This window comes from Maniola hyperantus, chromosome 14 (assembly GCF_902806685.2).
Source record: "Maniola hyperantus chromosome 14, iAphHyp1.2, whole genome shotgun sequence".
In the NCBI taxonomy this organism is placed as follows: Eukaryota; Metazoa; Arthropoda; class Insecta; order Lepidoptera; family Nymphalidae; genus Maniola; species Maniola hyperantus.
Genome location: NC_048549.1, coordinates 9,057,144 through 9,070,346, shown reverse-complemented (window position 1 = coordinate 9,070,346; position 13,203 = coordinate 9,057,144). Strand labels below are relative to the sequence as shown.

At 38.3% G+C, this 13,203-nt stretch overlaps 1 protein-coding gene across 3 annotated transcripts; it reads left to right on the top strand.

Annotated features, from left to right (window-relative positions):
• Positions 1-2,126: 2,126 nt before the first annotated feature.
• On the top strand, positions 2,127-12,963 carry LOC117988420 (kinesin-related protein 12-like). Of its 3 annotated transcripts, none has more exons than XM_069503019.1 (5): positions 2,127-2,274; positions 9,330-9,729; positions 10,892-11,048; positions 11,142-11,296; positions 11,376-12,963. In XM_069503019.1, exons 1-5 carry the CDS (start codon positions 2,208-2,210, stop codon positions 12,943-12,945), a joined length of 2,349 nt encoding a protein of 782 aa, XP_069359120.1. In that variant the 5' UTR covers positions 2,127-2,207; the 3' UTR covers positions 12,946-12,963. The 3 variants fall into 3 exon arrangements, with proteins under 3 accessions (XP_069359120.1, XP_069359122.1, XP_069359121.1); XM_069503021.1 differs by lacking the exon at positions 2,127-2,274 and adding an exon at positions 2,351-2,520; XM_069503020.1 differs by lacking the exon at positions 2,127-2,274 and adding an exon at positions 2,352-2,516.
• The last annotated feature ends 240 nt before the right edge of the window (positions 12,964-13,203 follow it).

Below are 13,203 nucleotides of genomic sequence, written 5' to 3'. Positions count from 1 at the left end.
TATTTGTTTGGAGACATGCATGCCAACACTATTTTGCTAATCAAAACTGCTGAACGATTTTAACGGGACTTTCGTACTCTGATCTCACTGCAAGGCTCAATCTAGGATCTAGGCTACTTTTATCCAACAGGATCATTAGAAAACATAAATATTATATAATGGGAAAACTGCGTGAGTTCAATCGACCCCACCCACGCCCCACCACCACGTCTCCTGGGGCCGGCCATTTAAATTTTCTATGACGATTCATGATAGTGCTGTGTGTGACCTACTTACGAGTTACCTTAGCATAAGTATTTACATTCTTGTATAATATCAAATTTTAAACGTGGTATGTAATAATATCATCAGTAGTATTTACAATGTTATGAGGACTGTTGGCAGTGGCGTGCAACTCATAGAGGCATAAAAGCGCTGCTTACCCAAGAAATAGTTAACTCAGTTGAAATTGCTCAATGCTCATTATCCTTTGGCTTGCTTACCTAACTTATGCTTACCTTGGCTTTAAACCCTATGCACGCCACTGACTGTTGGATGTATAGTACGCGACAGATCGAGATGACAACAAACAAAGGGAGGGAACGCCCCGCACAGGCACAGCCCCCGCGGGTGTGCGGGGCATCCATCCGCCTCATACCCCGACTGCCATCTCGACCTGTCGCGACTCACGGACTATAAGTACTTTGAATTTCCGGGACAAAAAGAGCCTTTGTCCTTTCCCGGGACGCAAATTAGCTCTTACAGAGACTGTAGGTAAGTAAGTACCTAGTTACCCCTTTTTTCCGAAATCGGTTATTACGAAGGGGCAAAATGAAAAACCAGCAGACCGACACGCTTCGTATTTATAATAAAAGTGGCCAAGTGCAAGTCGGACTCGCAAAGGAAGGGTTCCGTACCATCGTACAAAAAATAACACTAGGTATGTATTTAATTTTTTATACTTCTTTTATATTAATTTTCACGAGATACAGCCCGCTGACAGACAGATGTACAGCGGAGTCTTAGTAATAGGGCTTCGTTGGCCTTCGGGTACGGAACTCTAGTTGCTAAGTATGTAGACGTATGTATGTATGTATGTATGTACTACTCAAACTCTTCACCTTTGATTTGATTTTATGATAGGTAGGTAGGTATCTACTTAATTTATTTATACTTATAATTTTCACCTTCAACATAAAAACATTGTTAGATAGATACCTATCTAAAATCATGATAATAATATTTTACCCAATTAAGTAGAATTACTAAGCTAGTTTTGTCGGTGTTGCAACATAAGTATATACTATTATAATCTTCAGAAGAAAATCACATCCATTTTTGTTGTCCTTTCACTTATTGATAAGGTAGTGTAATTTTAATCCGGTAGGTGTAGATAAGTATTACTTACAAAAAGTATTTATCCGCCTACTACCTTTTAACAAAGAGTATTCTATATGTGTAGTACGCGACAGGTCGAGATGGCAATCGGGGTGGGGCCGCACCGCACACCCCCTGCGCTAACGCGGTCCAGGATAGCGCGGGTGACGTGCGGGGCATCCCCCCGCCTTATACCCCGATTACCTTCTCGACCTGTACCGTTACGCGTACTTTAGATGGTATAGGTACTTTAAGCTAGGTCATAATAGGTATATAAGAAATATAGCTAATGTAAGTTACAGAAATAGGTACTTTTATGTCATTACCTTATAAGTTCCAATTTACCTTCACTTTTTGTGTCAACCTGTGGTGGCCTAAATGCAAATAAGAAAAAGCCTGAAAGCCACATTTCCTTGCCACGTAAAACAAACGTTACTATGACAATATCGATCGAGGGCTTTTCCGAGGTTTTCGTCTGAAGTAATTCACGTTGCGTGCTGAAAATATGGGGGCTGAAAATGTCTAGACGTCGTCGTCGTGACGGTTCGTTGTTCAGCAACGGGCGGGTATTGCGCCCCGTGTTGCGTTAAAATACGCAACTGAGAGCTGTATATTGTAAAAAAATCTTTATTATATTGTGGGTTTGTTTGAATATAACAGAATACAGTGCACGCAAACAATGAGTGCACAAGCGAATCGAGGCGCGACGCGCAGTCACCTATGCGCGAGCGTCTGCTATTGAAGAGCACTCCGGGGCGCTCGTTAGCCGGTGCACCGTAACTGCGCTGAGGCTGGGAGGAAACGCAACGCGTGCTATACGGGCTAGTAGAAAGTGTAATGTATATCGTGCGATGCTGTCAGTGGGCAAGCCCGTGTCGCTAGTCCAGCAGAAGAAACAACAGTGGGCACAGGAGAGAGGTGCGTACCTACCGCGTGCTCTATGCGCGCACTCCTGGACACGCGGTGTCGGCGGGCGCGCGATACCATGCGCGTGCACTCAGCTAGTTTAGCGCTGTTTTGCAACAATTCACGGTCGCGGTTTAATCGAGAAGTTGTTCCGAATTAGTGACCAATGACCATTGTCGCCATAATCGTCTACTTGTCTGCACGAACGGTTGACTGAAGAAAGGCTGATAGATATTGGCGCAATTACTGAGCACGTATGTATGTGTGCATTCATTATAATTTTAAACGTGTTTCATTTATATGCAATTAATTAATTAGATATATGGGTGTGATTTTCTATTTAATTGGATTTCACTTAGGTATACAAGTAAATATGAGGCCTATAATTAGTTACCTAGGTACGTGCCGAAGGGGATAAAGTCGTTCGAACAGTGATTATGATAACTTTTTACTGATACCGCGTTAAAACACCATAGTTGATAGTAGGTCTAGGTAGGTACCTACTCGTATTGCACTTAGTCTGCAAATGCAATGAAACTGAAGTAAATAGGTGTCTTCTTGTAAGTATCTGATTTCATTACAATTTTTTAAATTCAAGGTTCCAGTCAAACGAACATTTGTTATGAAAAAATAAAAATGTCTCTAATTTTAAAACAGTAGATATAGCTAGCTACCTACCAAGCTAAAATTGGTTTAACTTATCCAGGAACTACCTAGTATTTAGTACTATTACCTATATATTCTGTGCTAGAATTGAGTAGTTTGTATGTTCTCTGAATACCTAAGTGAAAATTATTATGGGGTCTGTTTACCTAATAGGCAACTAACCAAATTAGTTCTGCTCTTTAACAGCAATGTTGAAAGTGAAACCATGCGAGCGGAACTGTTTCGTATATTATAAGCTACCTACATTATTATATTTATATCTAAGAAAAATCTTACTTTACAAAATCTAGAAGATGCCGTAAACTTAATACGATGACCGCTGAATAGGTACCTACCTACCTATCTTGCAAATCTAGCAACAGGTCGTTATGCCGTTTGAGTTTAGAAATCGAAACTTTTCTCGTAACTACCTCGATCTGGATTACAAATTTCTGGCACAATTCTATACGATCACGCATCAACTTTGCAAAGTGCTTTGTAATAATTAGAAAGCTATTAATACCTACCAAGTCAGATTCTTTTACATATTCATTAATTCAGATCTTACCTAGCTTATAATAGGATGGCTATTATAGATAGGCAGCAATGGGTGTACCAAAGTAAAACTATAAACAAACTGAAGTTAAACTTTAATTTTGCCCGAACCTAAGCATGAATTTTATTATTAAAATTTATATGTATTTTATTTAAGTAAGTAGCTACCTAAGTATGTATTTAAATTTTAACTTAAGTATAATAATAGTAGGCAAGTAATCATTAAGTAGATAGGTATAATATTCTGTGATTCCAAGCACCGAACTTTAGCTTTGTTAAAGTTCGCCTCAAAATAGTGAGTAGACCTAGGTAGGTACAGTACGCAGCACAAAATATTGTATATCAACCTTTAGAAAGAGATAGCGGTTTTGTAGCGTTGTCTCTGTCGTTGAGACCGACAAAAAGTCAACTACAAAGCCGAAATCTCATTCTAAAGGTCGATGTACAATATTTCTTGCCGGCTACTGTACCACCACACATGACACACTGTACCTACTTACCTACCTATGTCATTTCCTGTCACGTCATATTCAAAATAACAAATGGGTACTTCCGGGATAGGATAGGTACTTTTGTTATGCTTACTGAATAAAAACCTGTTTTTCGCTATCTATCATTGTTAGGTAGGTACCTAGTATGTATGTATGGCGTCTTAAAGGGCGCAAAGGCGTTGAAATCTAAAATATCTTGGTAAAATTTGGATAGGTATAAGTAGGGGATAATCTCCGAAACTAGGTAGGTACCTAATGATCTGATTCTGAAAATATACGAATCTAATACCTATTCTATCTCGATGGAAAATTATTTTCTGATACCTACCTACATAGCTATATTATTTTCGAGTGCTAAGTATTAGGCTATAAATTATACACGCGGACGAAGTCGCGGGAAAACTAGTTTTCCAATGACTGTCTTTTGATTCTTCAAAAGTAGCTCTTCAAATTATTCATTGGCCTCTATCTTTATAACACGCTCATTACATAATTGTGTCTTAATATTCTCTTTACTATTCAAATATTCAGTGATTTACCCGAATTTATCGCCAGTTTACGACATCAGTTCTTAATTTCGTAACAACAATTTTTTTTAAAGAAGGTAAGTAGAGTCCGCGACAGGTTGAGATGGCAACCGGGATATGAGGTGACGGAACGCTCCGCACACCCTAACGTCACCCGCGCTCGCCCGCACCGGGTTAGCGCGGGGGCTGTGCGGGTGTGCGGGGCGTTCCCTCCCCGATTACAATCTCGACCTGTCGCGTACTATAGATATGGGTAGTGTATACCTAGGTATTAAATCATATAGGAAGCCCGAAGCATCATTTTATAGCTATGTTAACGATTAGACGATTACATAACACAAGCTTTAAATTATAGGTCTATGCTTTCAACTTAATAAATAATTATTATAAATGGTGACAGGAAATATGAACCTTTCTTTTTGTTTAACAAGGTTAAAATAAGACGACCTGCATCGTTTCTTGCATAATGTGCGTGATATTATTTTTCTAGTATTAGGTGCTAGGTTGCCTACCTCCTATGACCTACCACTAAATATCACATCGTGAGGAGAGGAAACCTGCATGCCCGAGAGTTCTCCAAAATGTTCTCAAGGGTGTGTGAAGTCTGCCAAGCCCCTTCTAGTTCTGAGAGGAGACCCTTGCTCATCAATGAGCACTGAGCAGGCAAGGGGTTGATTATGATGATGATGATAATGAACCTACTTCCATTGCACCTATTCCAATATTTTTAAACCCTACCTAGCTGGCTAGCTAGGTGGCTATAGTACGCGACAGGTCGAGATGGTAATCGGGGTGGGAACGCTCGACCGCACACCCTCACAGCCCCCGCGCTAACCCGGTGCGGGAGAGCGCGGGGGCTGTGCGGGGCATCCCCCCGCTTCATAAGACATAGTCCGATTGCATCTCGACCTGTCGCATGCTATACTATAATATTTTTATGCTTACTACCACAGAACAAATTAATTTTAATAACTTCATTCCCAACTCCGCAAAGACATTATAGACGCAGCATAATAAAATAAATAAAATAAATAAAAAAGCCTTTATTCTAATACGTTACAAATAATAAAATAAAAAATTTAAACAGTCTTACATTTCGTTTCCCTTAGTCCATTAGCAATCAAATTTCCCTTCATAAAGTTGTCATTAAATCATAAAGTATAAATTAATATTATTTAATTACGCAAATTACGAGTCAGATACAATGATTATTATTATTAAAATTAATATTAACAAATTACTACAATTCTAAATCATGTCAATAATAATAGAGGTCAATTATGTGTATATTTGAAAGTAACAATTTTTATGTCAGTCAACGATAAATAAAATAAAATAAAATTATAAAATTTAACCTCGGATAATTTTCAATTTACGTATTAGTCGCCGCTACGGCGTAGGCCTCCCCCAAATCTTTCCAGCGCTTTCTGTCCCTAGCTTGCTGCATCCAGTCAGGTCCACATACCTCTGAGAAAATGTCTCGCCATCTCTTTTTTTGGCGGCCTCTTTTTCTCTTTCTATCTCTTGGGATCCATTCGGTAACTTTTTTGGTCCATCTAGTGTTATCTAGTCTGCAAAGATGTCCTGCCCACTGCCATTTTAGTGTCCGAATTCTTTTAATTATATCTACTAGTTTAGTTTTCTTTCGAATTTTTTTGTTGCTTATTCTGTCTTTTAATCTCAAACCCAACATGCTTCTTTCCATCTTTCTTTGGCAGATAGCTAGTTTCTCCTCTTCTTCTTTTCGTAATGACCATGTCTGACATCCATATGTCAGCCATGGCATTATTGTGACTTCGTATAATTTCTTTTTTATTTTCACATCCATCTCCTTGTTCTTCATAACTTCCTTAAAGCTCCAATATTTACTCCATGCCATGGCAATTCTCCTATTTATTTCCTTTCCAGTACTGTTTTCGAAAGAGATTGATTGGCCAAGGTACACGTAATCTTTCACGTACTCTATATTTTCACAACCAATCTTAATATCCTTCTTTTCGGCGTTGGTAAGGATTTTCGTTTTTGATGTGTTCAAAGATAATTCAGCTTTTTTGCTCTCCTGTGCCAATTCTTCCACCATACTGCCAAGATCAAATTTTCTGCAAACACTACTATGTCTTCTGCGAAGCGTAGGTGACTTAAGTATTCACCGTCAATCTTTAGTCCCTTTTTTCCCCACTCTAGGTTCCTGAAAATAGCTTCGAGGACTGCCGTGAAAATTTTTGGCGGTGCTGGGTCACCTTGCCTCACGCCTCTTTTTATGGGAAACTCAGAACCATCCTTTTCTAACCTAATTTTTGCACGGCATTTTGAATAAATGCTTTTGATTAGGTTCGTATATTTTGCATGGATACCTTGTTCCAATAATGATGACCATATAACACTGTGATGTATCGAGTCAAAAGCTTTCGTATAGTCTATGAAGCACAAATAGAGCTTTATGCCATATTCATTTGCTTTCGCTATCAATTGTGTTACAACCTGAATATGGTCAATGGTAGAGAATCCTTTTCTAAATCCGGCCTGCTCTCGAGGTTGGTGTTCGTCTAAAGTTTTTGGAAGTCTGTTTAGGAGTATTTTTGCGAAAACTTTATAAATATTTGACATGAGGCTAATTGGTCTATAGTTGCCCAACTCGCCTCTGTCGACTTTCTTATGTAACAGTGTTATAATCGAATCTGACCATTGCTCCGGCGTTAGCTCCGTATCCAGTATTCGGTTAAATAAACCATGCAGTGGCTCCCGTAGTGCATTTAGATGCACTACGGGAGCCATTTAGACGCAGCATATATTTTCATTTTTCAGCCATCAAAGTCCCCAACACTATCTAATTACCTTGGTTTTTAATGGTCCGTACCTTCTGTCGCATTTGCATTTCACCGGAAAACTACCTACGAGATGAGAATTATCTAGGTACCCACTCAACTTACCGAATGTAAATTACATTACGCGAAGCTACACTACCTAATTACTTATCTACGCGAATTTTGGTATATTTACGTACCTACGTTGTTAACAAAAAACTTAAATGCTCACTCAATACCTAACATGAGTCTGCCTGTAATGCTATAGAAGACCAATAAAGTGTATATTTCAATTACATAAACCTTAGCGTAGCGTTAAAATAAAATATTACAAAAACATTCTCTCGTGAATTTATTGCGCACGAAAGCGTGGCGGGTAACAAAATAATATAGTAGTTGGTCTAGCTGATCATGTTGGAGGCCTTAAGTAGATATTCTGCCAATTAGAGCAACGAAGTCAGAAGAATTTATAACTTTAAATACCACTTTCATATTTTGTTTAGGAGTTAAAAACCGGCCAAGTGCGAGTCAGACCCGCGTATCGAGGGTCTCGTACTAGTCGTATTTTTATTTTGTACGAAAAATCAAAAACTACAATATTTAGCATTAAAAAAACGAGCCGAATTGAGAACCCCCTCTTTTTGTGGAAGTCGGTTAAAAATTAATAAAAACCCGTTTTAGAATTTACAGGTAAAGCCCTTTCATATATGTATGACACCCCACTTAGTATAGTAGGTACTTAGTTACTTTGAAAGTTGAAAATACAAATTATTTGTTCATGAACACATTTTAATTTTTTTTCGTGATGTAACCACAAATTCACGTTGTTCGGATTTTCCCCTTACTATAAGAACTACCTACCTGCCAAATTTCATGATTCTAGGTCAACGGGATGTACCCTCGTTTCTTGACAGACAGACAGACAACGAACTGATCCTATAAGGGTTCCGTTTTTCCTTTTGAACCTACGGAACCCTAAAAATTAAAATAATACAAACCCGTAGTAATCATCATTATCAACCCAGTGCCACTACTGACACTACTACTAACTAGTCACTACTGAACAGGGAGCACGGGTTTCCTGTCAGAAAGAGAATGGTTTGGATATGTCCATCACGTTGGCCCAAGTGCGGATTGGCAGACTTCACACATCTTTGAGAATATTATAGAGAACTTTCAGGCATGCAGGTTTCCTCACGATGTTTTCTTGATATTTAATTGCTGGAAACGCCTAAACTTGAAACACTTTAGAGTTTAGACACATAACTCCAGAAAGTTAGAAGTGCGTGCGGGATCGAACCCCCGACCCCACGAAAAGGAGGCCGAGCGACGTCTTAACCACTAGGCTATCACCGCTTTGTCCGGTTTCATCCGTAATAATGAATGCATAGGTACTTAATAATATGTATTTACTAGCTTAAGCCCGCGACTTCGTCCACGTGGACTACACAAATTTCAAACCCCTATTTTACCCCCTTAGCGGTTGAATTTTCAAAAATCCTTTCTTAGCGGATGTCTACGTCATAATAGCTATCTGCATGCCAAATTTCAGCCCGATCCGTGCAGTAATTTGATAGATTATTTATTTAGTCAGTCTGCAGTCACTTCCTTTTATATATTTAGATTTATTTAAATCGCCAAATAATATTACTATGCTTATCCATATAATTGCGTACCCACCCACATAATACCTAGTTTATTTCAACACAATTAAGTACTTATGTATTTCAAAGTAGCCACTAAATCTCATTTAATAACTTACGTTCATAAACCGTGTTACGGACTAAGGCATAAGTAGGTAGTTGTAAAATAGGTGGCATATCGTTGGCATGCATTCTTTCCGTTGTGCTACTTAATAATATGCTCTATCGATAAAACTTAAAAGAAACCCTTAAGTAACGAAAAGGGGAAAATCTTGGATACCTTTTTCATGAACGAATAAATAAATTGCTCAGTGCTCAGTTCAAAACGACTTTCGTCGTGCGAGGTTCTTTTGAAAATTCACTGCATTTTTTAACATAGTTTCCCATTTCTTTTTGTTACAGAGGAGATGTCACACCTATATCTTCCTTGGGGTTCGGGCGAGCGGTACACCAATCGTTTGCAAGTACGAAACCAATTCGCAAGTTCTCTTGAACTGCACAAGCAATCCTCATACGAATACCAAGAGCCAATCCAACGGCAGCGAAGCCCAAGTCTGCCACCAATACACAATATCGAACTTAACAAATCACTAGAAGACAGAAGACACAAGGAAGTGTTAAATAGGAATTTATCCAGCGCAAAGAGATTTGCCTTTTATGATGAAGATGCAGAGGGCGACACTTCGGGCTACGGCAGCGAAACTCTGAACATCAAAAACCAGTTCGAGTCTTTCCACGGGGCACCACTTAATCATAGTAACAACAACGTTGTGGCGTGGCAAGAACATGGAAAGGATAACAGGCATGTAAATAAACACCTAAGATCTATCTACCTTTATCCACTGAGTAACTATACTATATTATGACATTACATACAGAGCCGACGAAGCTGTCTATTTAGACAGAGCAATGGTGCGAGACGTGGAGCGAACAACTGGTCGGGTATTGAGGGTCTCGAGACGGGCGGCTGTGACTCAAAGAAAGACATCCGACTACTGTCAATGCATTTATACTGCACTATATAGCTGTATTAATATGGTAATTAGTTTCTACACGATGATCGTCAAACCAAAGACTACGTGCAAGATAAATATATACAATTCTACATCATACCTACAGAGTATGTAATATATAGATGCACATCGTATTTAAGTAGGTCAGTTTAAAAATACTGCTAAAATATTTATAATTAAGTACTTAACATTTTAATATTCAATGCTATCGTGCGTGGCTCTCAGACTTTAATTGTTTTTTTATATCCCTCATAAAATGACCTACAGCACCGTTATTTCGAATTCAGGCCATCCCCATTTGACCCTGATTAGTAAAATAGGTACCTACACAAAACCCACGGGCGGTGCGTCGTTGCCCGTCGGCGATTAGACCATATAGCCGGTCATTGTACCTACCTACTTTAACAACTAGCATTTAACCTTTATGGCGGACCAACTATTGGGGTTCATTCCTTAGCCAGTCAGGCGTAAACGAACAATTGCGTGATAATCTAAAACACTTACTTAATAAAACTTAAGATAAAATTGTTTTAATTTAGGAGAAAATCTTTTTTAATTAAGTAAGGTAACTTACCTTTACTCGTAATTTTAAGGATTGATATTTTAGCTTAACTTGTTTATTTATTACTAGCTGATTCCCGCGACTTTCTTCGCGTTAAATCTCAAAATTTACGTTATTAAGAGAGAACTTACCTGTCTACCTAACGTATGTATGTAAAATCATGTTTTTTAGATTCACCAGTTCAGGCTGACCATTGTCTGTCAGTCAGCCATAGTTCAGTGATTTGCTCTTTACCCAGTTCTTTTTAATTGATTTTTTTTATTAAAAAATAATATTTTGGCTAGAAAGATATATCAAAATTCGCGATACCCACCCCACTTCTTTCAACTACCTTTTATTTGGAAGAAACGGAAATCTAACTAACAGCTATTGTAAAATGTTTACATCAGGAAACTACCTTCAAGCGGGCGTTCAGGTATGACGGACGGTGCTCTATCCGCGCGGAGCACATCCGGCCCTGAGGAGGGTCGGCCGCGCTGGGGGGACAGGGGCGTCGCTACCGGCAGGCTGTGGGAACCCACTGCCCCCACCGCTAGGTTACCTCAGGTAACCTATTGATTCTAAGGAAATATTTATTGCTCCATATGTAAGTGTAACCCAGACTGTAGTGAGGATATGGACATGTAGATTTTTTTTCAGATGCCAAATCAAAATAAAGGTACGCCGTCATGGGTGGAGCGTGGACTAAATATGATCGATAACGCGTCTGATGTACTCGTCGTCGACCAAAGAAGTTCGACTAATTCCGGATTGGATTGCGATCGATCGTCTTATAATGGCAGCGATGAGGGGAGGTACGTTTAGCATTTCGACTGACACTTTTTTCTTTTAAAATATTCTTTATATATTCATTAGTAAGGTTTCTTTTCTCAGGACATTCCTAAGAGGACAGAATGCTCCATTAGAACCCGAAGTCAAGGCTCAAAGAGAAAATAAACGAATTAAAGCGTTAGAACTACAATCAGCTATACTAAATCAACTAGAGGAACGAGAGAAGCTTCGTCAAGAAGAAAGAGAAAGGAAATTAAGGGAAGAACGTATAGAAGAAATAAGAATACAGAGACAACAGGAAGAAGACAGATTAAGGCTTGAGGAAGAAAAAAGAAGGAGCAAAGAAAAACAAATTCTTGAACAACGCAAATTGGAAACCCTGAAAAAAGCGCTTGAAGATGCGGAAAAGAAAGCAAGGCTAGATAAAGAGAAGAAATTCAGCTGTCATAGACAAACAGCACTTTTTAATGAAACGAACGATCAAGATAAAATTAATGAAAATATTCCTTGTGAGATACCACAATCGAGTCCCACGAAAACTTGTAGTCCATCTAAAACTCATAGGACGTACAATGTTCAGTCAGCGACAAGTCAAAAGGAAAATATCTCACAACAGACTTCAGCCTTTAATTCGCCTAGATCTATAACAGCTAGCAACTTAAATTTGTTCATCCATAATGTGCCACCTATTGCTCTAACGGATAATAATCATTTCAATATTGTGCCAATTGGTATAACCAGTGCTGCTGAGATAATAAACGGCCAGTCAAATAATATACAACTAGCAGTTTTAGTACCACAAAATAAAAATGTATACAGTATGTCGTTGAATTCTATTGATAATATACACGAGTCAGGTGAAATACAAAAAATACTCACGCCTAGTAAATATCGTAATCTTAAAACAAGAGATGCTTGCACACAAACGGATACAGATATATGTACACCGTGTTATGATAGAGGAGAAAAAGAAGATACTGAAAGGGCTATCGATAAGCATTATCCAAATATAGACGAAAATGCACCTCAAGACCACCGTAGTACTACAAAAAAAGATCGACGTTTACGGTCAGAAGAAAGGTATAAAAAGGATATAGAAACCCGTCCAAAGTGGGGCGCAAACAGACCTGTGGCGCAGTATAAAAAACAAAGTGAAAAAGACCCATTTTATACACAAAAAAGGAAAATCCGCCAGAAGTATCGACCACAAGTGCGACAATACATTTCCCATTCGAGTGAAGATAGTCGGTCTCCAAGCCCACAAACAAGAAGTGAAAAAACTAACAATAATGTTAAGCAGCGAAACTCGCTAAGTCAATCTTATTGGAGAAATAAGAGGTGTAGCGTAGATTTTTTAACAACTAACGGTTGTGAAATAACAAACAGTATAGTACCTGAATTTACCTCCTTAGCTCAAATAACGGGGGACACAAAAATAGAACAAAAGAAACCTCCAAAAGTGTCCCCAACAAACAGGCTTACTTTGTCTCAAAAGTTCATTAATGACAAATACGGCAGCAGAAAATTATGGACAGACGATGTCAATGAACGAACTTCTAAATCTTGGATGAATGATAAATATTGTTTAAGTGATCTAGATAACCCAAAGAGAAACAGTGACAAGATAAGTTTAATTAAGAGAGATATCAATGGAAAAACTGAAGACCTTTAATATTTTAGTTGAAACTTGGTATATACCTAATTAAAAATTTACTAAATATTTATTTATAAGAAAAGCACACATGCTTAAGTATTAGGCAATATGATGAGTATATTTTCACAAGCAATTTTCCATGAAAGTTGGTTACTTATGATCGTTAGTTACATTGATTCAACAGTCTCTAACTTATACAGATAAAATGTTAAATCGATAATATCAACCAGTACCAACTACTCCTGAATAACTTTATACTCGTGAAGTTGTTTTACA